The sequence below is a fragment of the Podarcis erhardii genome (genome assembly GCF_964252035.2).
Source record: "Podarcis erhardii genome assembly, chromosome: 16".
In the NCBI taxonomy this organism is placed as follows: Eukaryota; Metazoa; Chordata; class Lepidosauria; order Squamata; family Lacertidae; genus Podarcis; species Podarcis erhardii.
Window position 1 is genome coordinate 3,186,823 of NC_138514.1, and position 24,979 is coordinate 3,211,801.

The 24,979-nt window shown below is 46.4% G+C and overlaps 1 protein-coding gene across 1 annotated transcript in view; it reads right to left on the reverse strand.

The window, feature by feature from the left end:
* LOXL2 (lysyl oxidase like 2) overlaps nt 1–24,404 on the reverse strand; it is a 76,463-nt gene extending 52,059 nt beyond the window's left edge. Inside the window, exons 1-3 of the mRNA XM_081843683.1 lie at nt 24,276–24,404; nt 12,804–13,243; nt 9,263–9,438 (exon numbers count right to left, since the gene is read on the reverse strand). Of these exons, the coding sequence (XP_081699809.1) occupies nt 9,263–9,438; nt 12,804–13,155 (528 nt within the window). The 5' untranslated portion in view covers nt 13,156–13,243; nt 24,276–24,404. The remainder of the gene's footprint in view (nt 1–9,262; nt 9,439–12,803; nt 13,244–24,275) is intronic.
* Between the last annotated feature and the right edge of the window lie 575 nt (nt 24,405–24,979).

Genomic DNA, 24,979 nt, shown 5'->3' on the forward strand with positions numbered 1-24,979 from the left:
TGCTTTTTATTGCAATGTATTATGAAAGGTCTTAATAAAATCTTATTGGAAAAAGGGAACCTCCTCTGAACATTGTGATCATCTTGCCTGGCACAATCCCATTCCTCTGCCTGGGGTATCCCATTCCTCTGTCTGAATTTTCCCATGGGTCTGGACAGACACAGCAATCTAGTGTTCCTTCAAGAAGCTGAAGAATCCAAGGAATTTCACACCAAGTACATTTACATCTGTACTTAAGAGTGTCTCGCCTAACTACACCATCTCAGACGTGACATAAGGGGCCACGTCAGTGGCAGCTGCTGTCATCATCAGGCTGCATACACATTTCAGCCTTTGATCACAGAATTATCTTCCATCCCTGTACTCATACACCACATTCACAACATTTTTTCTGGCAGTAGTTATACAAGTGTTATGGGTATATGTACCATTGGGAATTATACTTGTGATTAGAAGCACTGGATTTGTCAGCCTGTTGTCTCAGCTAGTGGTCATAGGAACTTACAACAAAACATGGAATGGATAAAAAATTCAGAAAATGTAAGATATTCCCATAACATGATAGAAAGTAAACATGAGAACCAGGGAAATGCATTGAAATACATTATTGTTCCACAGCAAGCACCTATCATCTTCATCATATTGTAAACTAATAGCAAACTCAGTTATCCAACTGTGACTTGGTAGAACTGCACCATACATGAACATGACGGAAGCGTTAGCAAGTTTGCAGAAGTATAGGAAAACCCTAGGAAAGAAACCCAAAAGCAGCCTAATGAGGACTGAATATACTGAATGCTCATGAAACACTGTCTGACTGTTGCAGGGAAGGAACAGAAGACTGGGGGAGGGGAATTTAATGGAGTATCTCCATGAATCTGCGGGCAGGAACGCTTAAGAGCAGCACTGTGCCCGGCAACACTTCTAATGTGAAGCTGGAGTCATAAATTAGGGGTTAAGTCACTTGAAGGTAACAACAAAGGGAAAATTAATATAATGTATTATTGCCAAACAAATATAGTTACCAAAAACAGTTTCTGCTGGAGCTCCTCTCTCTTTCTGCTCTTGGCTCCCCACCCATCTCCCAGGGATTATCACTATAACACCATCCTTATGTTCTCTGTAAGAAAGTATCTCTAAATTACAACTACCATTCCGGTTGATGGTCCAGATAGCTGGGGGACAAAGTGGCACCACCCAAAGACAGGTCAAGAACTTCTGTCCTAGGAAATATTGAGGGTGTCTTGGGGGGCCACGTTCAAGTGCTTTTTTTTTGTCCTGGTGCTTTCCTAACAAAACCCCACTCTTGACTGCTGAATCAAAGCAAACAATCTATGGGAAAACCCAAATTGCATGCTGACTAGAGGGATAAAAGAATGGACATGACAATTGGTATTTAAAAGGCCACAACTTTACTGCATAGCTGTCAACTTCCCCCCTTTTTAAGGGAAATTCCCTTATTCTGAATAGGATTCCTCACAAGAAAAGGGAAAAGTTGACAGCTATGCTTTACTGATTTCAGATGTCAGTGAACTTTGGCATAGGCATTGGGTGTGTAGACCTCTCAGCCCCCCTTGCAGGGGACTGAGGCACGACAGGGTCTGGCTGGGTAGAAGGATCCATCGCAAAACGTGGGTTTATGCAGATGGGCCGACCCAAAGGCTGGGAGAAGCTGTATGGCCCGCCAGCCCGCCAACCTCTGGCTTCCCCTCAAGACCCCTTTAATGGGGTACCCTGTAACTGCTGCCACAGAGAGGGGGCTGGGTCCCCACTCCACCCCCGCCCCGGTCAAGGATGGACTAAAGGATTCGGCCCAAGGCCTAAACCTAATGCTACGGGGCAGGCAAAACCTGCTGGGCAGGGGAAATTCCTTCTCGGCTCCGAATACGTCAACCGTATTAGCAAAACCTGCAGAGGTAGAAAGGAAAAGATTGAAGGGAAAGGAAACAGACATGAGCAGCAGCACTGATAAAGGGGGGTGGGGGGTGAGCTCCAAGGCCGACTGGGATGCTGCAAGCAGCGTTGGCCTGCTTTTATGTCCGGGGAGAGGACCTGAGTGAAGTCTAGGATTCTCAGGTCCTCTCCCCAAGCCCCGCCTCCCGAGTCGCCACGGATTGGCTGAATTTGAACTGCAGGCCTGGCGGTGCCCACAATGCTCTGTGGCAGCTGGGGAGGTGCGGCAATAGTCGCAGACACGTGGCAAGGCTCTGTGGGCCACTCACCACCAAAACAGGTAAGCAGCCACTGTCGATTGGTCTGATTCAGCATTAAGGAGTGGGTTTTCATGGGGAAAGTGCTTCCAAGGGAGGCCCCCTCAAACATGGTGCTTTAAAGCATGGACCTGTGCCTAGAAAGCATGGGGCAAAAGGTTAAGGGTGGATGAGCGCCTAGATAACCAAACTGACAGGTCCTTCTTTCCCTATCTGGGACCCTCCAGACGTTGTTGGACACCAGCTCCCACCATCCCTGACCATTGGCCATGCTGGCTGGGGCTGATGTGATTTGGAGTCCAGGAAGATTTGGAAGGCGCAGGTTAGTCCCCCATGCTTTAGTGCTATGTAGCACAGAGGAAAAAACTTTTGGTGGAGTAGGGAATAAAACAGTTGACTTTTCATCCCTCCCCGCCTATTCCCATTTGGCTCCTGCTGCAAGCCACTTAGAGCCCTGAACAGGAATGGGGAGGGATATGCTGCAATGTGTGTTGCAAGTCTCCACCTGTAAGTATGGATAACTGGCAAGGGTAAGGCTACGATCACAACAAGACAAGCTGAAATATCATATGAAAGCACACAAGGAATTCTGTTTCTCCCCTCCCCGAATTGTGTTTTGTCAGTTTTGTGTGTACACATGCACACTGCCTCATTCAAATAAAGTTGAAAGAATGTGACACAGGCTGCATCCTTGGGAAATCCTTTAGCTGTTGAGTGCAAAGGTTCCACCTCCAGCTGATGGAAAGGGGTCCTCCCTCTCTAGCCATCGGTTCATTTGGTGAGGTGCTATGGAATGTATTAGGAGCATTCCAACTGCTCAGAAGTTTAAAAAGAAAAAGAATGCTAAGCATAGAAGGCCTCAGGATACACAGGGTGTTGGTAGGAAGCAGTGAAGAGGAGGGAGGGAACAGCACTAACAGCAGAAAACTGTAAGACTTAAGAGTGCAAATGGGTATCTCTGTTTGTGAGAGAGGAATGGGTGAATAGGCAGTAAGGGGAGAGCAAACACACGTGTGTGTGTGTATGTGTGTGTGTGTGGTTATATTTTGTGGAAAGGATTCAAGTGCATATCAGAAATTTTGGTTTGTGCAACTGAAGTAGATTAAAGTGCTCCGTCGTAATGCAACAAATCCACTAAACAACTATAACAGAAATGCACTGAAAAGTGTGGGGTGAACAAATTAACAGGAATACCTTTGTGATGGACAGCTGAGCCAGACCAGAGTCTGGTGATGCAGTGCCTCAGAATTCCACCAGAGGGCTGGAGCCTCTCTCTGATTGGCTACCAAAAGGGGGGTGGAGCCTCATAGCTTAGACATTGTGTGGTATCTTGGGAGATTTCAGAGAGGAGTGACCTGGGGGGCTGAGTTGGGGAAGGAGAAGCTGTGAGGACACCATCTCCTTGGGTCTCACGTCAGTCAGGAGGGGAGAGTTCTTCTAGGAAGAGAAGAACCCAAATCCAGTCACAAGGGGGGGATGTCCTGGGTCTGTTATACTTCTAGAGGTACCTCAGGAGCGGGAGTGAGAAGAGTTTGGGGAACAGACTGAAGGTTCCACCTTTTTTAAGAACCAAAATATTAAGCTGTGGCACTAGTGCTATTTTTTCTAGAAAAAGAGGTGCTGGAGCTCAACATGAACTCCCCCCTTGTTCTTTTAGAATGGCAGTGTTACCCACCCTGGAGGTGCTGGAACTTGAGTTCCAGTGAGTTTTAGCTGGGAAAAAAAGCCCAGTATAGCACCTATGAACAGGGGCGCCGACTTATAAAAAATATTGGGGGGGGGGCGGGGGTCCATACCGACTTATAAAAAATATTGGGGGGGCCCAAGACCTCCAAACCGCTGCTGCTGGGGGAACGAAAGGGGCGAGCCCCAGGCTGCCCCGACCTTAAGTGAACCTGTGAGGGCCCGCCCTTTGCGGCAGCCGATTGGCTGCTGCGGTGGGCAGTGAATATTAATGAGCTAGGGGGAATCCCCGCTTCTCGCGGGCCTGACGCCAGCCCCGCGAGATTGTTGATGGGTCGAGAGCCCGCAACCCCACCCCCTCTCTAGATCGGGAGTGGCTTTGTTTTAACTCATTACTGAATGTATTTTAAAAGGTAACTATCGTCAAACAAGGAAAATAAAAAATACCAACATAATTTTGTGATTTTACAAAGCATAATATAACTAATAATTTTCTTAAATTATTGGGGGGGCAGAGCCCCCCCAAATGAATTTTTGAGGGGGCTCGGGCCCCCTCAGGCCCCATGGAGTCGGCGCCTATGCCTATGAAACAACCAAGTTGAGGAACTGAAGTAACCAAACTGGAAATAAGCTGAACATTTGCCATCTAGTCTAGAAACCCGTAACACCTAACTGAAGAGTAAGAACTGAAAATAAGCAACGTAAGTTGCTCAGGTCCATGGGGTCACGTGCTCTGGTCCATGGGGTCACGAAGAGTCGGACACGACTAAACAACAACAACAAAGTTTAAAATAAGCTCATTCGTAAAACACCCTCATTCTTGTAGATGGTAATCTTGGTAGCTGTTTTGACATTCTTCTATAAATGAGAAGATTAAGCTGCCCAGGGGTATGGAATCAATATGCTGATGCTCTGCTAATTATCTAAGACTGAATGCCATGATTTATTCTTATTTTCAACCTTAGATCATTAGTGGACCTTTGAATTATTGATTGCTAATGACTCCTAATGACTGGGGGCAGCTTAACTCTCCCATATATGTGTACACATACCCCTATTGCTTATTAACCCCACAGTGCGCTAGATATAAATGTTGGACCTGAGACCTAGGTCCTATTACACCTGTACCTGAATCTGCCCACAGCTGGAATGCTGCTGGAATTCAGAGCCATTCTGTTTACACAGTAGTAACAAGACCTATATTAAGCAGAAAAGGGCAAAGTCAACAACTACTTTTTAAAAAGGAATGTCTGGGAGATTATTAAGAAACATCTGTGTATGTGTATGCATGCGCACGTGTGTGTGTGACAATTAAAAAAATTATAAATAGCAGGGTCCTATTTCCTATGCCCATTAAATTGCTGGATAGCATGGCAAAGTTGAAAAAAATGATCCTGTATTTCTGTTGTTACATATTCCAGAAATTTAAGGGGTAATAAATGGTGGTGGTTTCTTACAACAGTCAAACAGAATTGCACAGCACAATGCTTTTTGATGAGCTGATAAGGTGGTTTTTTAATCTTTACAGTACAATGAGTGGTAATAACTTAAACAGCTGTGTGGCCAGGTCTTGTCAGTAATGGTCAGCTTTTCCATTACAGAAGAATCCCTGTGGTGTTAAGGGAAGGCTTTGCATCCACGTGCACAGACATTGACTGCCGGATCTGGGGCAGCACAGCGCCACGTGCCGAAAACACGGCTGCTTGAAGGGAGCAAGTGGCCACGGAAGATATGATGCCACTCTCAGACTAGTTAAAAAAAGACCAAAGGGGAGTAGTCTGTTGGCTCACAGAGACAGGCTAAACTTTCTGCAGCTGAAACACTGCTGTAAAAGTTTCCTTTTGCTTCCCCCTTCCCCAAGCATTGAAAAATCAAAGACAGGTTTTTAAAAGTTAAGGATCCACTGGAGAAGAGTGTCTGAGAGACCTATGGACTGTTTGGTCAAAACATACTCAGGCTGAGAAAACAGGAGTAGGAAGCAGGTGATGCAGGCAGTGCGAGTCCACAGGACCTGGAAGGCAGGGAAACTGAGCCAATGACAGGCACAGCCACCTGCTTTAGGTTTGGTTGCTATCCCCCTCCTTGCTATGCTTGTCCCATGCCTAGAAAGAATGGCTCAGAGCAGTTTTGCATTTACTCCACAGCTTTACCCTGGAAAAGATGCTCTTTACTGATGAATCAGAACGAACAGCAATCCATGGGAAATGCAATTGCCATTTGGTCTGATTCAGTGGTAAGTTGCGGGTTTCCCCAGGGGAAAACGGTGGGGCAAATGGAGGCATGGACAAGCCCTAAGACTAAGGAGGAGGGGGAAGGTGTCAGGCAATTCCACCCCTTAGGCTGGTTGTAAGTAGGAAGGCAGGCAGGCAGGCAGGCAGGCAGGCAGGCAGGCAGGCAAGTGAGGGCTGGTTAAGCAAAGGCGGAGATTAGTGGGGCTGTGCCCCACTTGCTCTAATGGACCAACCAGGGCAACCCCCGAATCCAAAGAAGTCAGACTAACCTTCACCCAACCTTACCATCCAATGTCTATCATGATGACTCCACAACTTGCTTCCTTCCCGACTCCTGTATTAACCATACCTTTAAGACAGGAGCGGGGAACCCTTTTGCTGTTGCGAGCCATATTTCCTTGGGGGTAACCTGTAGTAGGTCACATGCTGGTGGTACATAAAGCCACAACCAGTTGTGGATGCAACAGCACCTTTTCCTTCCCTCTCTGTCCATCACCCTTTTTTCTCTCTCATATCCCATTTTGTGCCTTCTTGTCACCCACATAAAACTAGGCCAAAGACCACTAGGGCACGGGATAAAACAGACTGCCCATCCCTGTTTTAAGAGCCATCAGTGATTGGTTTCCATACTCATTATGAGACAGGAGGCCTCTTGCAGTCCTCTTGCTGTGCTTATGGTCTGATGCAGGGATGGGGAACTTCAGACCAGGGGCCAAATTTGGTCCAGCATTCCTCTCTGTCTGGCGATTTGGATTCTTCCCCAGTCATACCCCTCACTGGCCGTGCTTCACTCCCCCAAATGTTTTTGCCTGGTTGGAATATGTCCTTGAACTTTGATACAGTGGTACCTCGGTTCTCAAACGAAATCTGTACTGGAAGCCCATTAGACTTCTGAAACGTTCGAAAACTGAGGTGCGGCTTCCCATTGGTTGCAATAGCTTCTTGAACTCAGTGGAAGCCAAGTTGCACATTCAAAAAAATGTTTGAAAATGGAAGCATTTGCTTCTGGGTTTTTGGTGTTCAAGAACCCAAAATATGACAACGGAGGCATTTGGGAACCAATGTTCCACTGTAATGTGTCTTGCTTATCTGGATGGAGGACAGAGATGAGCGACTGAGTGTTGTAAAGACCAAACTACTGTCCAATGCTGAAATTTTCCTTTGTTTGCTCTGCTCACTTTTGCTTCCTGCTTCTGCCCACCACTGACATGTGGCCCCACAAACATATGCCAGAGGGAAATGTGGCCTTTCAGCTGAAAAATGTTCGCCAACCCTGGCTGAAGCGGAAATCACTCCAAGGTGATTTTTGCTTGGCTTGTGAGAGTGGTCACCATCTGTTTAGAGTCCAGGCAATTCCATCCCTTAGGCTAACTGAGTCTCCAGGGCCTCAGGCTAAAACATCCCCCAGACCTGCCACCCAAACTCTTTCCCCCAAAGTGGAGATACCCAATATTTTGTGTGTGTGTGTGTGTGTGTGTGTGTGTGTGTGTGTGTACTGGTACTCACCATGAAGTTGTTACAGAAAGTGCCACACTTTTAACAGTTAAGTGGGAAAGATGCTGGTACTGCTTACCCTTGAATACCCCCAGGAAAAAGCACAGGATATACCAAGATTTGAGCCTCTGATCAAGGATGAAGCTAAGCATAGAACAGTGCGAACTGCAGGGAGTTTTCCTACCAGTTTCCAGGTCAATTCATGAATGCAAGACACAAAATGGTATGGATGCAACAGGCACCAGATCAACCAGAAGCCTGTGAATGTTCTGATATATACACAAGCCAAGGCCTCTGCTCCTCTACCTCCTATGCAGATAATTTATTTCCCATTTCCTCCCACCCCCAAAGTATGATTTTTCAAGTTCCTAGGAAGAATTAGGTCAGTGCAAACTGATTCATCAGGGTAGATCGGAATGGCCTTGAATTAACCTCATACACTTCAATCCTTAGCAAATGGAAAAGCAGTAGGCAGAGAAGCTGACTTGCATGATTAAATATATGAAGCATTCCAGAGAGAGCTGACCTCTGTCTAGACATCCATCTTTTCCTCCAGTTTCCGCTCTGAGAATGCAAATGTGGCCCTGGGGAAGCCAGTGACTACCCAAGCCATCTTGGACATTCTGTGACCTCCCCAAGTTGAGTCATCTCCAAGAGAACCAGGGTGGAATGCAAAAAGCCCACACATTCAAGGAAGAGAGCAAAAGGCATTCTAGTCATGCTTGGTGCTTCTCTAATGCAACATCCCCAAAGAGGCATATGGAGAAATCTAGGGTGAAGTACAGTAGTATGTATCTCACTTGCAGTAAGTGGATCTATACTTACTCCCTTGGGAAAGATGGCCAAACCACCAAACTAAGTTGAACTTGGGAGCAATAGGCTGTTCCACCTTCCATGAGAATCCAGCTGTTGATTGGCCAGCCCTTGTGAGAATCATGGAACACCTCCCTCCTGCCAGCTGTGCAGAGTGATCTGCACCCTCTCTTATTTTGCACCTGGTCAACCTGATTTAAATGTAGGTATCTTTAAATAAAAGCCAACTGGTGAAGGGGAAAACCCTCAGTGGAATCAGAGTCAGGTACATGTGTTAGAAAAGAGTCAGTTGAGGAGGAGAGCTTACCCTAGAACAGAAACGCCCAAACCTGGTTGTGGCATGAGGGGCATCTGTCTTTGTAAATACATTGTCAGGTGAAGAGGCATCTATATTTACCCTACGTACAATGTATTTTGTACATTTTGTATAGTGTAATATAAATAGAAGGAGCCTTGCCTTCTATCCTTATCTGATCTGCTCCCGCCTGCCTACTCCAGGGTTTAGCCCTGAACAATGATTCTGGGATCCTGCTGTGGAAAACACCTGCCCTAAATCTGCCTGCAGATACACCCCTCCCCCGCCTCTGACTTGCTTTTAGCATCAGCCTAGATCTGCAGAACCCAAGTTTGCAAACATGGCCCAAAGGTGCATCCTACCTTAATCCATATTTTATTGTTCATTTATCAACATTCTTCTAAATGGAATTTGAGAACTGTGCACCCTGACTACAACAATGGTTTGCCAAATGAATTGGAGGCAACTTGTTCTCGCAGGTCTAAGCAGCTGACGCTTCAGGGGCTAAGCCCTGCTCAATACCGAGCTGTGCTTACCTCTATTTGGTTGAGCAGGGAGTCATCAAACCTGAAGCCAGGGATTCTCTTTTCACTGCAGACCACACCCACATCCTCGGTGTGTTTGCAGTCTGATACGCCCCAGCCGTTCGAGGTGCATACAGCCAATGAAGCCTCTCTGCCATTACAGTGGACATTGTCCAACCAGATTCTGCCTACAGAGGAAAGACAAGAAATAAAGATCCCGAAACCGTGCCACACATTTTGATTACTGTGACTGAGTGGTCATATATTCTCCTTCCAAGATATCAGGATGGTCCAACTTTTCATAACAAGTGGGCTGCGAGAGTACTTTGAGATGGAACTCCCGGGGGGCGGGGAGGAGCAAGGCCAAAATTTGACGGGTTCCCCCCCCCCCCCGGGAAGAAGGTGCAAGGCTCTGGCAGGGTCCTAGAGTCCTACCACCTTCTTCCAAAGCTGTCAAAGCATTAACTAGGCTTTGAGAAGGAGCCTGGAGGACTCTAGGACCCTGTCGGAGCCCTCATACCTTCTTCCCAAAGCCCAGTACCTTGCTTACCTGGCTTTGGGGGGGCGGTGCAAGGGCTGTCAGGGCAGGGGGCATCAAATGTTGCCCAGGGCTGCCAAAAAAAGGCCTGAGGACCCCATGCAATATATATTGAAGGCCACCAACCTGGACAGCTTTCAAAGGAGGATAAGGCCATACATTGCTGCTAGACAAGATTGCTATATAATACCTCCAGTATCAGCATGTCTCTGAATACCAGTGGCTGGGGAACATGAACAGGAGAGTGTGATAGTTCTCATGGGCTTTCCAGAGGCACATGACTGGACACTGCACAAAACCGTCACTCCCCCCCTCCTTTCTGTGTCAATCATCTGATGGTGCTGTATCAGCTTACAAGGGTCAGGATAAAGTGACCTTTATCACAGGTTCCTCCCATTGAAACCTGCAAGACTATCACTTCACAATGCAGCAATGTCACTAAATTCCACTAGTTTTGCTGATTAGTCCACAGCCTCCAATTATCCAGGCTGAAAAATCATCCGTCTATATTTAGCAGCTTCCACCTCTAACCAAAGGCACCAGCTATTCAATAAACAGCTGTGGGGGGGGGGGTTCAGTTTAACCACTGACTGAGTCATCTAAATGGAGAGGGGGGTAACAGGATGTGTGGTATAGGGGCTATAGTTTGGGACTTAAAGCAGAGAGACTTGGGTTAAAACCACCACTCAGCAAAAGGCTGACAGTACAAGATGACTTTAAGCCAGTTGGTCTGTCTCTCTCAACCTAAGCTGGCAGTGGCCCTATCATACCTCAGGGTGAAGTGAGGCATGTCTTCAGGCAGCACCATGAAAGGTGGAAGATAGATAGGCAGCAATTAGTTTCTGAATGGGGCAGCAAGGATTTTTAAAGTACTAGCCCTAGCTGGAGTGGAAGTGGGATGCCACTTGGGCAACAAAAGGATCTAACCTATGTTGTAGAGTGGTTGTGAAACTAAAAAGGTGGTAGTGTCCTGAAGTGGAGGATAAGGCTCTGGTAGGATTCAGGCTAGATGCAGACCTGCATTTAGCTCCGAAGTTGCTCCAGCAATGATCAAACTGAAACCCAGCCCTTTTATAGCAAGCCCACCAGGCTGCTAGCAACCTAATTGTTGATATCACCTCTGTTGCAAAATGCTGCTCTAATTAAAAGGTTCCATCCCTCTCTATATATCTCCTGCTTCAACAGAGCATAGGAAGTACAGGCCTTCTACAGTCGGGTCAGAGGATAGCAGCAATGGGGTGGTAGTCGGGCACAAGTCAATTGGGAGCAGTGCCTCTGGGGTGGCCTTGCATGCCTTTCCCTTTCAGGTTCAGAGTTCTTGCCTCCATCACCTGATGGAGAGGGATCTGTCTCCTAGTCCCTGGCAGGTGGGGCTGTGTAGACCACCTCAAGTTACTTGGAGGGAGGCTGGGATCAAAATGTAACCAGGCATCATAATACCTCTAGCTTATTTAATGGCAGCATTCTGAAATGGGAATCTCACCTTTTGGAAAATGGAATAAATGCTGCAAGCTTTACTCTACCTGGGAGAGCTGCCAGAAAGGCAAAGCAGGACTATGGTTGAGACAGGTAGAGGCCCATTGGGAGGTTAAATTCCAGCTAGTAGTTATGAGAAAGCTACAGCCTCTAAAATTCTGAAAAATGGGTGCAGATTTTTGCCACCCCCTCTCTCCATTAATGTTACAAAAGGAAGTAAAGTTACTGAAGGAATGCATAAGGACTAGGATGGGCAAATGCAAAACGGGATTTTCAGGAGGTGCAGTGTGCATTACAGGATCATTGCTGGGACTCTAATGTCCCAGCCAGCATGGCCAATGGTCAGAGATGATGGGGGGGTTGATGGGCATGATAATGATGCAAAGGCAAGCTCTCTCAGAGGCCCAGAGAGGCCCCAGACACACCCATCTTTTGAGGCCCCTAGCCATAACAAAAAGGGTGAATGGTTTGCTTATATAATCTGCTGATCTGGAAGGGAATGCTCATCCCAATCTAATCTTGTGCCATCCAAATGAATAAACAAGATTTTATCCACTCTGTGTTGGAAAGGGTTAGGAATTACCGGTATTCCTTCTTTTCATGAATGTTGAGCCCACAGTACAGTGCAAAATTTCTGGGGAAATGTCTTTGACACCATCTTTTCCATCATGGTCCAGGAATTGAAGTCTGACCCATCCTTACCTCTATTTTCACTGGAAAGTGGTGCAAACCCAGTGATTAAACACAATGGCCTAGTGGTTGGTTTGTTGTTGTTGACAGCAGTGCAACCAGTTGTTGCTTGTCATTGGAAAGCCAAATCAGAGCCACTAACTGAGACCTGGATTATGTCTGAGACATAGCTCTCTCAGATTGCCTTACACAGAGGAGGAGGGCTATATCTCAACAAGGGATAGGTTTGCTGAAGTTTCTGTTTCTTCTTCATAAATTGTTGTTGTTGGCACCCATCTGTCTTGAGAGACAATGGAGTGTGCCTCCAGGGGTGAAGTCAAACCACTGCTTTAGCAGCACCCAAGTCAGGACAGACGCTTGGGCAGTGCATATGGAGGTCCTGGGCTGGCCAGACAACATGACCCCCCTCTGAGTCTCGCTGATGTGGCCCAAAGGAAAGCAGAGCAAGACGTTTGGCACCTGCTTGGCTGCAGGAGTTGCTCTCTATCCAGTTCTTGGGGTTCTCCATAGGACACCCCTCTGTCCAGGATGCTCCCTGCTCCACCCCCACAAGTACTTTTGTCTGGATGGAATGCAATCTTGAACTGTAGATAAAGCCTCTTGCTTGTGCAGATGGAGGTGTGGTGCTGGTGGGGATGTGTGGGTAGAAACCTCTGGCTTTTGTGTGCCTGCAGTGTAAACTGCTCTACAAAGGCTAAGAGTCACATCCATTGCTCTGCCCACCACTGCTATGTAGACCCCTAAGAAAATGTGTATGAAAAAGGTTCCTTGCCTCTGGGCTAATGTTTGCTAGCAGAAGGCAGGAGAAAGCAAATGCTCTTCATGCACAGGAACAAGGAAAAGCCTTACCTTCTCCCTTGCCATACTTAGAAGCAGGGCTCCAGGACACGGCCTCCACGTAGCCCAGCTGCCGACAGACCACATGCGCAGCGTGGATGGTGAAGTCGTCGTCACACACGGTGCCCCACTCTCCGTTGTAGAAGACTTCCACCCGCCCTTCGTTGTGCTTCCTCTTCTGCCCTGACAACCGCAGCTGGATATGAGGGACGTCAGCTGGCAGGGGAGGCAGCTGCTGCGGAGGCTGTTGCTCAGGGTAGTGCGGCCAATGTTCATATTGGGCCAAGGTCAGGTGGCTCAGGCATGCAAGGAGGAGCAATGTGAGCAAAGAGTGGTTTGGGCTGAAATCTAGGAACCTCTCCATTTTGGGAAACTGTGGTCCCCCCAGAAGCCAAGTCCTTTATCAGCTGAGTTCAGTAGAGAGAGGATCAGGAGGCAGCTGGGCTGGTTTGCTGGAAGGAAAGAAATGGGCTGTGAGAAGGATGCCAGCTCCTAAAGACTGTTAAGCAATGGATTCAGCTGTTGCGAAACAAGCCTCCGCTAGTGCAGCTGTTGCATTGGATTCCTTTAAACTCTGCAAGAGCCATGGCCCATGTTGTCTTATTGTTGGTAATGTGTAAGTGGCTTCCTGACCTCCCCCTGAGGGCTAGTTCACACATGCGTCTCCCTCCCTCCCTGACTGCAGCATTGGATGGGGACTTCTGTGAGTGCGTCATTGCAGGTATAACACCACACACATGCAAAAGGGCAATAAAAACACAGAGTTATATCCAACAGTGTCGCCTCCTCAGCACAAGGACGTCTGCCTGGGCAAAAGGACTCCCTCTCCTCCTCACCCCACACTCCACATGCTGCAAATCTGCTCTGGTTTCCCCCCACCCCTCCAGAAACTATTTGGGGTGGTGGTCATAAAGAGGGCAAAGGAAGAGGAGAGAGAGAAGTTCCACCGAATAGAAATAAATCTTTGGGAAAAGGTATGACTTTGGTAGATCCAACCCACAACACTTTTTCTTTTTTAAAAGAATTTCTAATCTGAAACACTCGTTAGCCCAGATTCCTTGGCTCCCTTGGTTCCAGATATGCTAAGATGGAAAGGAAGACACTCTCTGTCACCCATACTGTATAACATTTCCCCTCTTGGGGGACCAAACCCTTGTATAGATGATGGGATATTTGCTTATGTCCTGTACTGGTAGATCAACAACACTGAAATAAATAATATCTCTGGAATTATTTATTTTTTGAAAAATCTGATCTGCAATTTACACAAATCTAATAATTCATCATACATTTTGCATTTTTATGTGCTCAGTTTCTCTTAGTGGGGAGAGATTGGTGGATCGGGGAATGCTATGGACATAGTGTATCTTGATTTCAGTAAGGCTTTTGACAAAGTCCCCCATGATCATCTTGCGGATAAGCTCGTAAAATGTGGGCTTGGACAAGGTAACTTAAGTGGATTTGTAGCTGATTGACTGATTGAACCCAATGAGTGCTCACTAAGGACTCCTCATCATCCTGGAAAAATGTGGCAAGTGGGGTGCCACAGGGTTCTGTCCTGGGCCCATTGTTGTTCAACACCTTTATAAATGACTTGGATGAAGGTATTGAGGGGATGTTTATCAAAGTAGCAGATTACACCAAAGTGGGAGGAGTAGCTAATGTTGCAGAAGACAGAATCAGGATTCAAGATGACCTTAACAGATTGGAGAATTGAGCCAAAACTAACAAAATGAATTTCAATTGGGAGAAATGTAAGGTTCTATACTTAGGCAGGAAGAACCAGCTGCACAAGCATAAGATGGGGGACACCTAGACTACCAGTAGTACATGTGAAAAGGATCAAGGGGTCTTAATAGACCATATGTTTAACATGAGTCAACAGTGTGATGCAACAGCAAAAAAACCTATTCTAGGCTGCATCAACAGAAGTCTAGTGTTCAAGGGAATACTCCCACTCTATTCTGCACTTGGGAGTACTTTGTCCAGTTCTGAGCACCACAATTTTAGCAGCATATTAGCAGCATGCTGGAACATGTGCAGAGGAAGGCAACCAAGGCTCTGGAAACCTAAGCTTATGTGGAACAGTTCAGGGAGCTGTGGATGTTTAGCCTGGAAAATAAGAGACTGAGAGGAGATATATAGCCATCTTCAAATATCTGAAAGATTGTCACATGGAAGACGGAGCAACTTGTTTTCTCCTGCTCTGGAGGCCAGGACTCGAACTCATGGCTTCAAGTGAAAAGAAAGGAGATTTTGACTAAACATCAGGAAGAACTTTCTGACAGTAAGAGCTGTTCCAGTGGAATGGACTGCCTCAGGAGGTGGGGGACTCTCCTTCCTTGGAGGTTTTGAAGCAGAGGTTGGATGGCCTGCATTGTTGAGATTCCTGGATTGCAAGGGGTTGGACTAGATGACCCTTGGGTTCCCTTCCAACTCTACAGTTCTATGATTCTGTGGTTTGTGCTGAACCTCTGATGCCTGGGAAAGAGAGTCATCCCACTGCTTTCGCAGCCACTAGAGAGACTCACCACAAGATCAGTCTGTTCCCCTGCCCTCCTCCTGAATCTTCCAGACAAGGGGGATTTCCCAGGGCTCACACTGAGCTTCAGGAGAAGGGCAAGGGAACTCTCCAGGCCAGCCAAAGCCAGCAGCCAGCTAAAGGTTGAAGGAGAAATAGTCTTAACTGATTGCAATATTGCATTTTGACATGGTTGTGTAACCCACCCTGGGATGTTATGGTGAAGTGGTAGGTAAGAAATCTAAGAAATGTGAGGAACAAAAGTACAGTGGAATATAAACACAAAACCCTCAATAACTTAAACACTTAACTCTGTTAATGAAATAACACTGTTAATTGGGCTCAAGGTTTGAATTAAGCACAATATGTTTAATCAATGAATCAAAAGGATGAGTTTCATTCAGGATACTCTGTTCCCTTTCCTGATTTTGGCTGTTGTTGTTTCCCCCCACAATAGTCAGTTAACTTTCTGTAGCGACTGAACATGCTTAACCTTCATTGGCCTGTTTTGGGGGCTGTTCAATCAAACAGAAGGTTTCCCCCCCCCCAATGAAGTTGTGTGTGGTTTGTTTTTTGTTTTTTTGTTTTTGTTTTTGTATTTCTGCAAAAGTTGGGGCTCTTCTGAGGTTACCAATAGCCTCCATCTTTTTGTGGGTGGTGCCTTTTTGGCGACTAAAAGAAAAACACCTAGAGAACGGAGTTTGCTGTTAGCATATAGATAAAATGCTGGATCCACTGAGCACGTCTGCTTCGTCTTCATTCCTGCCCTCCCAACCTGTATCCCAAAAAGAACGGATGTGGAGGATTTTGATCTGTTTAACAGCCTGCACTGCCTACTTGGTGCTGATGTGTTGCAGGGCCTTCGTGGCAGCAGCTCTCATTTATTAACATTCAGGAGGAATTTTAAAACACTCCTGTTATTGGCTGAGAGAGACCCCAGCAGCCTTGAAATTATTAGCTGTGCTGCTGTTTTAAAATGCTCTCAAAGTTTTCCTATGCTTGAAGTATTTTCATTTCATTTTAAATTCTATTACACTCTGTTTGTAGTCCTGGGCTCCTCTGGGAGGAAGGGTGGGGTAGAGATGTAATAAACAACAGAAACCAATGATGATATAAGCAAACAGTTCCTTTAAACTGTGAGTTGGGTCACTCTCTCTCTTTCATTCCTTCTTTCTGTGTCTCCCTCTGTACCATGTTTAATAAAAAAAGAAGGAAGTGGCAGATCCTCAAATAAATAAATACTGTGGCCCACTGTTCACAATAGAGAGAATATCCCCCTCCCACAAGGCCCCTGAAATGATGTCATGTACAGAGTATTTCCATTACTGAATGTCTGGTTTTAACCACAGGACCACCAAAAAGACCCAGATGAGATTCTCCCCTCTCCACTTTTAGGGGGAGCGGCCTGCCACCCCTTGCCTGTGCATCATTTTCCTCCCCGGCCAACAGTTTATGCTGGGGGTGGGGGGCAGGGGCTGAAAGCACAGGGACATGCTCAGAGCATCACAAGACCCTCTGATTCAGCTGGGGAGGGACTTAAAAAGACAAGGCAGAAACGTGAGCCTGGCTTCTTGGCCTCAAACTGAGCCGGCTGGTTCACTCGCTGCCAATTTCTTTTGTCATCCTTGCAAGCGGCACGTGAAGCGGTCGGAAGGGCCATGTGTGTGGAATAGCTTCCACGTGAAGCGAGGCCAGGCAGCAGCGAGAGCAGCCCACCACTGCACTTCCCAGAGTAGGATTACTCTCCCTAGCAGCCGCCAAAACACAGGAAAGAATCAGCTCGTAAACAGACATCTAGGAACGAGGCTGTTTTCAGCACCAAGTGCAAAAACGTGATAAGGGAAAGAGAAGACCAGCCTTTTGCTAAGCGTTGCACTCTTGGAGAACCAATGTGGTGCAGTGGCTGGAATGTCAGACCCAGGAGACCAAAGTTCAAAACTCCACTTGGCCAAGAAGCTCAGTGGGCTGGTCACTGTCTCTCAGCCGACCCTGTCTCACAGAGGAAAGATGGGATAAATATAATACTAAATGGATGGTGCTGCCGCTTTTGCTGACCTGCCTGATCACTCCAAAGGTCTAAACCAGGATCTTGTTTCCCACAGGGGCCAACAAGGAAGGGCACAAGCAGGGCATGGATGCAACAGCTCTCTCCTATTGTTGTTACCCAGCAACTGGGATCTAGAGGTATACTGCATCTGAACTTGGAGGTTCACCCATGTTTCCTAAAGAGCAATGTTAGACAAGCTTTACAGGCCTGAGCTGATAGAGCAAACATGAGTTGCTTGCAAGAGCACGGCTTCTGTTCAGAATTCAAATAGAGACGCTCTTAATTCAAACGGCTGAAACTCAGATGGGGTTAGCATTACCAAAGCAGGTCCGATCATGCCATTTGGGGTGAGTGTAATTGTATGTGTAGGCCCCATTCCTCAACCTAGTTTTCCAAATAGCTACAACCCCCATCATCCCTGATCACTGGCTATGTTGGCTGGGGGTGATGGCAGCTGTAGTTCAAAAAAGCTGGAAGGCACCAGGTTGGGACAGTTGGTGTACACCTGTTGGTACCCTGAAAGGTACAATGTTTCCGGTTTTGAGAGCCCCACTTAACAGGGCCATGCAGGAACCCTTTCATATCTGCGCCTTCTATACATGCTGCGTGCTATTATTTCCTGCTCTCCTGAAAGCAGAAGCTTTAAAACAGTCCCATGCTGAAAAGCTATTACAACAGATCCCCTCCTCCTACTGCCGGAGATGATTAATTGGGTTTAATAGCTTTTCAGTGTGGTTTACCCTGGAAAAAAATGGCAGTTCTTCATGTTTCAGAGCATTGCAGAACCTTAGCCAGGTCAGAATCAAACATTGTTGGAGTCAAGTTTCCTGCTCTGAGGAAGGATTCTAAACATCTCAGTCCCCGCCCACCCCTGCATCGAACTGGTGGGCATGTGCTGGTGAAAGAACTTATGATCCAACAGATACATCTGCTAATACATCCCACCCTCGCTGGGAAGACTGGGAGGAAGTAGACTCTGGGCCTCCTGTCAGATGCTGTTGATGAGCAACTTCAAGGCCCCTACTTTCTCTTCTTTAAGCCTGGCAGGCCAGGCAGCCCTTCAAATAGAAAGCTGTCCTTTTACAGAGCACTATCACCTGTAAAGTAGCACACATGGCCCTCTGCACTAATTCTCCATCATGCTCAACAGGAAGTCATAAAACAGGAAGCATCTGCAAACAGGAAATATTTAATTAATGTTAAAAAGCGTCTTTGTGGAACGGGACTTGTGGGGATGGGGGAGTTCTATTTCATTTGCACTTTAATGAAAAACCTCCTAATTCATACTTCTTCAACCAGTATGTGAACCAAAGCACAGCTACCCTTTGAAATTTGCACTTCTCTGAATGTTGTCAGGCAGTTCTCCACCAACCAATGTCTTAGGGGGAAATGCATTCAAATGCAGACAAGTGAAAATGGAGTGAAAATGGCCACATTATATTAGGGGAAATTGCTTGAAAATGTGCACATTAGTCAAGACTGGATACAAAAGTGTGTTTATTGGGAAGAATTTGCACTACAATTCTGATGAATTTTCATGAGGATGAAAAAACAAACAAACCCACAAATTGCTATGGAAATGTGGAGAACAGAATTTAAGACTGGAAAAAAGAGAAATTGAGAGGACCCAAATTGAACAGATCTCCTACTTGTATTTCTACTTGTGAGTAAATACTCTTGAAGGCTGTTGGGTCTGGGTATTGCTAGATAATACAGCACTATAAGATGGACTGTGTGGAACCTCCTACTTGGTTTCAGTCAACTGCCGAGAAAGCAGTGCCTCAGCATCACTGAAAATTCACTGGAAGCAGCTCTCCTCATAAAAAACAAACCCAAATAAACAAAAACAAAACAATGCTGGCACCACTGATCCAATCCACCATGAGCCAGGGTGACCCAACAACTAAGAAGACCAGCATACTAAAAAGCAGCACTTTAATGATTAAGAGATTGTGCTGTGAGTCAGAATATCCTGGATTCACCTTTCCCCTCAAACATGAACTAGCCTGGTCACCTTATGCAATCCAGTGTGTATTAGTCTCAGCCTCCCCCCCCCCCCGCACCTGCAATATGAGGATAATAATTCTGACCTCCCTTGTTAAGAATTATGATTATGATTATGAATACTATCACCACTACCACCACCATCATAATCTAAGAAAGGGTCATGGGTTTACAAGATCAGGCTATAAGATGTTCCTCCACAATGTTAAACTGTACAGACACGTCAGTTCTTGTGCCAGTTGAGACCTCGGCTTCCAAATGAGGTCATGTATGAATGCTGCTGCCGTCAGAGAACAGGGGCTGGCCATTCAAAGCCCCTACATTAACTACAAGAAGCTTTGTGAATTCCTTTGCAGTTTGTACTCTTACAAGAAAATCATAAAGGGGTAAAAGCAGAGCAGATTCATGGAGCTCGACTGGGCCCATTGTGAGAGAATTCAGCTTCCACAACATGATGTTTTTTTGCTGAGTGGCCAAAGCCTCCAGTGAAGAAATCTCGATCCGGAATGCAACATAATAGGGCTTGCAAGTTTTCATGCTGAACTGGAAGCCTTGGCACCAGGAGCCGGTGTTAAATCTCTGAGCCCAGGGAGCTGCATTCTGCCATGTCAGACACCTGGTCAACCTAGCTGAGCTTTGTCTACACCAGGGTTGAAAACCTGTGGCCCTTCAGATGTGTTTGGATCATGGGAATTGCAGTCCAACTGTGTCTGGAGGCTCCTAAGTTCCCCATCCGATCACAGGGTCTACCCAGCCCTAGCTTGAGCTGCCAGGGATAGCACTGGGGACCTTTTGTATGTAAGGGAGGTGGAGATGAGTGTGGACTAGGAATGGGACACTGCTTTCAAAGGGTAGGATGGAGTGTACTCTTTGCTGTTGAGCGACACTTACATAGCCAGAGCCAGCTTGAAGCAGTTTCCCCGGTCAGTGTGCTTGTGGTCCACTAAACTCTACATATCTCAGATAATGAGGTTTCTTTTCAGATCATTGTCCTTTGCCCTGACACAAACCAGAGATGAGCCAAGAGGTTCAAATGCTCTTGGGGGTTGATTTCCTCCTTCTAACCTTATCTTTTAACTTCTAGATCAGGGGCATATCAGGGCTGTGGATTAAGGGCTTGTCCCTTACGTGAGGTGCACATAAAGTCACATTTCCTGTTGCCTTCCTATTCATAGATGGTGAGGGTCTGCAACAGTGTTTGGAAAGTTCATTTTTAAACAGAACTAGTTCTAGTTCTCTGCTTTTTTTATAAAAAAGTAAAAAGCAGAGGCATCACCTTGCCAACAAAGGTCCGTATAGTTAAAGCCATGGTTTTCCCAGTAGTGATGTATGGAAGTGAGAGCTGGACCATCAAGAAGGCTGATCGCCGAAGAATTGATGCTTTTGAATTATGGTGCTGGAGGAGACTCTTGAGAGTCCCATGGACTGCAAGAAGATCAAACCTCTCCATTCTTAAGGAAATCAGCCCTGAGTGCTCACTGGAAGGACAGATCGTGAAGTTGAGGCTCCAATACTTTGGCCACCTCATGAGAAGAGAAAACTCCCTGGAAAAGACCCTGATGTTGGGAAAGATAGAGGACACAAGGAGAAGGGGACGACAGAGGATGAGATGGTTGGACAGTGTTCTCGAAGCTACAAACATGAGTTTGACCAAACTGCGGGAGGCAGTGGAAGACAGGAGTGCCTGGCGTGCTCTGGTCCATGGGTTCACGAAGAGTCGGACACGACTAAATGACTAAACAACAACAAAAGTTCTAGTTCAGCATGTCCAAAAGGAACTAATTCCTGTCCACACCCATCCCTTTACAAAATGAACTACTGTCATTTATGTTCAGTTCCCAGTTCCAGTTCACTCGACCCTCAGCAATTTTTCCTTCAGCATTCAGACTATTACAAGCTGACGTGCCAAAATATAGAACAGCAAGTCTAAGAAAACATCAAAGCACACACACACAGTGGAATGTGAATTTTTAAATTTATTTTCCCTAACAATTATGATCTTTAAACTCAGGGCCTTGCCTGCCCATGAGGCAAGCTGGGGTGACCGCCTTGAGTGATGGAAGCCCACAAGGTGGAGCTCCCACAAATGTCCCACCTCAAGAGGAAAACTGCCACGCCAACAGCACCAGTTTCCAGCAAGATCTCACCAAACATTTCTTACAAAAGAGGGCTTAACTTGAAGTGTGAACTGGAAAGCACCTATTTTCTAGAATCCAATCTTGCTTATCTTTAACCCCTGCATATTTCCTTGCTGATTTCATTTACAAACACCATGATAGTCCGACTCCGAGTATACCCACTGAAATAAATGACTTCAGTAGGCCTACTCTGAGTATGGCTAACATCAGATCTCACTATTAGTCTTTAAGGTAACACAATACACCTTGCATCTCCCCTGCTCCCCACACAACAAAGAAACATAGGTACCTGGCCTGGAAAAAAACAGGTATTTCATCACATGGGCCAATGACACACATGCCTCTCACACATGAGCAGGATGAAAGACAACCTACACACACAGATAGTTTCCTACATAGAAGTGCCTTCCACACACACATTTTGCGACTCTACAGATAACCCACCCTAACGCCTCCTCAGCCCAGTCATCACCATCAACTTCTCCATGCTCTTTGTATACAGGTATATCTTGCTTACAAAGTCACTTTATCTAAATTTTGGCCCTCCCTTGTGCATTTCCAGAGATTCCACACACACACACACACACACACACACACACACACACACACACACACTTCAGTAGGTGACACCTGTTATTTGATCCTCAGAAGAGGCAGGGATCTCCTGGAGCCATGAACCAAAGCACTACATAAGGGCTGCATTCAGTCCAGAAAGAATCCGTCAAATGACGTTTATATTACAGTCCCCTGAGCTCCCACATCTGGGAGTACTTTGGAAAAACCACACACACCTCTGATTCAGGATATTCACCATTTGAAGGCCACTCCAAATCCTTTTTGCGTCTGGCTCAGGACTGACGGATACAACTATCCATAGTGGGTGTTTTCAAACTTCTGACTTCCAGGAAATTCCCCCCTCCCCCATCTCTGTAGAGCCAATGTGGTATAGTGGTTATGATGTTGGACTAGGATCAGGGATCCCCACTCAGCCATAAAGTTTACAATGTAACTCTAGGATTTAGCTGTGATTGCAGGGGGTTGGACTAGATGACCCCCAAGGTCCCTTCAAACTACCATTCTATGATTCTATCACTTTTATATGGCTGGTACCCCCTCCATGCCCCACTGCCTTTAGTTTTCAATGCACTTTTTTCATCCTCAGGTCATAACTAGCCTGTGAGGTTATCAGTACTATTCATTCCCACTATTCGCCTTGTCTTTATTTATCAGATTCACAAACACTGCACATTTGATTTCCTTACGCCAAACCCTTCTGAAGATTCACTCTGAAGCCTGAGAGTGGCACCATCAGCAGCGTCGTGAGGCAGAAGTTGGGGAACCCACTAAAGCAGCAGGGCTTTTGTAATCGCTGAAATGACACACAGTTCTGATCTGTGGCTTTCTAAGGTGAAACAAACACTACTAACAACATTGCTGAATGCTTACTGCCCCAACTTGTGGGCAATTAGCAATCCTCTCTGCCTCATTAGGTCAGGGACTGCATGGTGGAAAGAGTCAGTCTGGCAATAGACTCATATCTGCAAAGTCACAGCATTTTGATACTGGTATTTTTATATATAAAAAAGCATTTCCCATTAGCACATGCTGCCTCCCACCTATCCTCCAAGGACCCCAGAGCAGGATTTGTAGCTATCTATCTATTTAGATTTATTTTGTAAAATAAATAAAATAAAATCATAAGTTCTTTCTGTCCTCACAACAGCCTTGTGAGGTAGGCTAGGGTGAAATATGTAGGCAGGCCCAGTATCCATAAGCGAGCTTTGGAGCTGATCAGGCATGTTTGAATTTGGGTCTCCTCAAATCTGGACTTTTATCTCCTCCTAATATGCAGCATTGGCTCCTCTTGTCCAAGAACGAAGAACGGGAAAGTGTCTCCGTTCGCGCTCCCCGTCCTCTGCATCCCGTGTGCTCCCACTGCTGGTTGGGGAAGAGGTCTGCACATAAAGTTTGTCACAATCCATATCTACCCTTCATCCTGTCCTTTCTTTGGCAATTGAGAAAACGACCTAGCTGCATTTTAAGTTGGTGTGCACTGAGTTCCAATGAAAACTTTTTCCCGCACCCTGGCCCCACATATTATTCAATCTGACCCAACTGAGCTTTATGGAAGGGTTCCCCCCTCCCCTTCTCCTACATTTTATCCTCTTATGCCTGGGACAGTTCATGATGTTGACAGAAAGTTTGAAGGGAAGAGCAAACGGACTCTCAGGTCTCCAGCTGCTCTGTCTAAAGCGGCTGTTCAAAGGTTGATCACCCCCGTCTCTGAAAAAGCATTCTGCCAGCAGTGTTACATAGCTGTCAACTTTTCCCTTTTCTTGCGAGGAATCCTATTCGGAATAAGGGAATTTCCCTTAAAAAAGGGAAACGTTGACAGCTATGGCTCAGAACCCAGGAAGCAGCCAGTCCGGCGAGCCAGAGACTCCGCTTCTCCAGAGTTTCAGACAGGAGACGTCTTTCCCAGTCTTAGCTGGAGACCCCAAAGACGGGATCTGGGAGCTTTTGCTTGCAAAGCACGGGGTCTACGGAGCAGCGCCCCACACTCTGCCTGTTGACTCCTCCAGGTCTCTGAATGCAGATGGTACCAAAGGCAGTGCCTTTACCCCTGAAAAAAGGAGAAAGCGAGAGAGAAAAGCATGTGCCACAAACACCCGCAGAGAGAGTAACTCTTCCTGGTTTGCTGCTGTCTCTGTAGCTCCATCAGTTTAAGTAGAGGACATCATTACACGCACGAATTCTCTAGTGGTTGCTCTTACCTAGCAGTTCCTGGCAGGACACCTGGCGGGGAAAGGATCCTCTTGCGTAAAGCGCCTCTCCCGGACTGAGCCTTGCAGCAGCTGAGAAGAGCCTCTTCTTCTTGCACATTTCACAGGAGTCTTCCTCTCAGGGCAAACCCCTCCCCGGGCCCACCCCCTCACACGCAGCCAGCACCAGCTGAGACTCAAATGGGTGATATCATGTGCTTTTTTGCTGTAATCTGAGATCTGCCTTGTGGCATTCCTAAAGCACAGGCATTGAAGCACGGGGGGGGGGGTGTGATGGGGAGGGGGCGGAACTGGCTACTTTCTAGGAAACATGTATTTAAAAGTTGGCGGGGTGGGGGCTGCTCTCTGTTTTGGATTATTCATACTTTAATATGCCTATTGTACTGCAGGGGCAAAGGTGTGGGAAGGCATGTGAAAGGGTGCCAGGATGGTCATTTTATTTATTCATTTCATTCTCTCTTGGCGGGATGTTTTTCAGAAACTACAATTGGTGATCACCTTTTATCACCTCCCCCCCCCCCAATTCTTCAGTCCTCAAAAGTGTGTGCTTTCTGTGTAAGTTTCTGGGAGACACGCACACAAAAATAAAATGACAAAACAAAACCCGCAAATTAAATCAAAAACAACTTGAAAGCAGCACAGTTTAAGAAACCAGCATAAAACCAGCAGCTGTGAGTGGAGATTCCTGCTGGGAT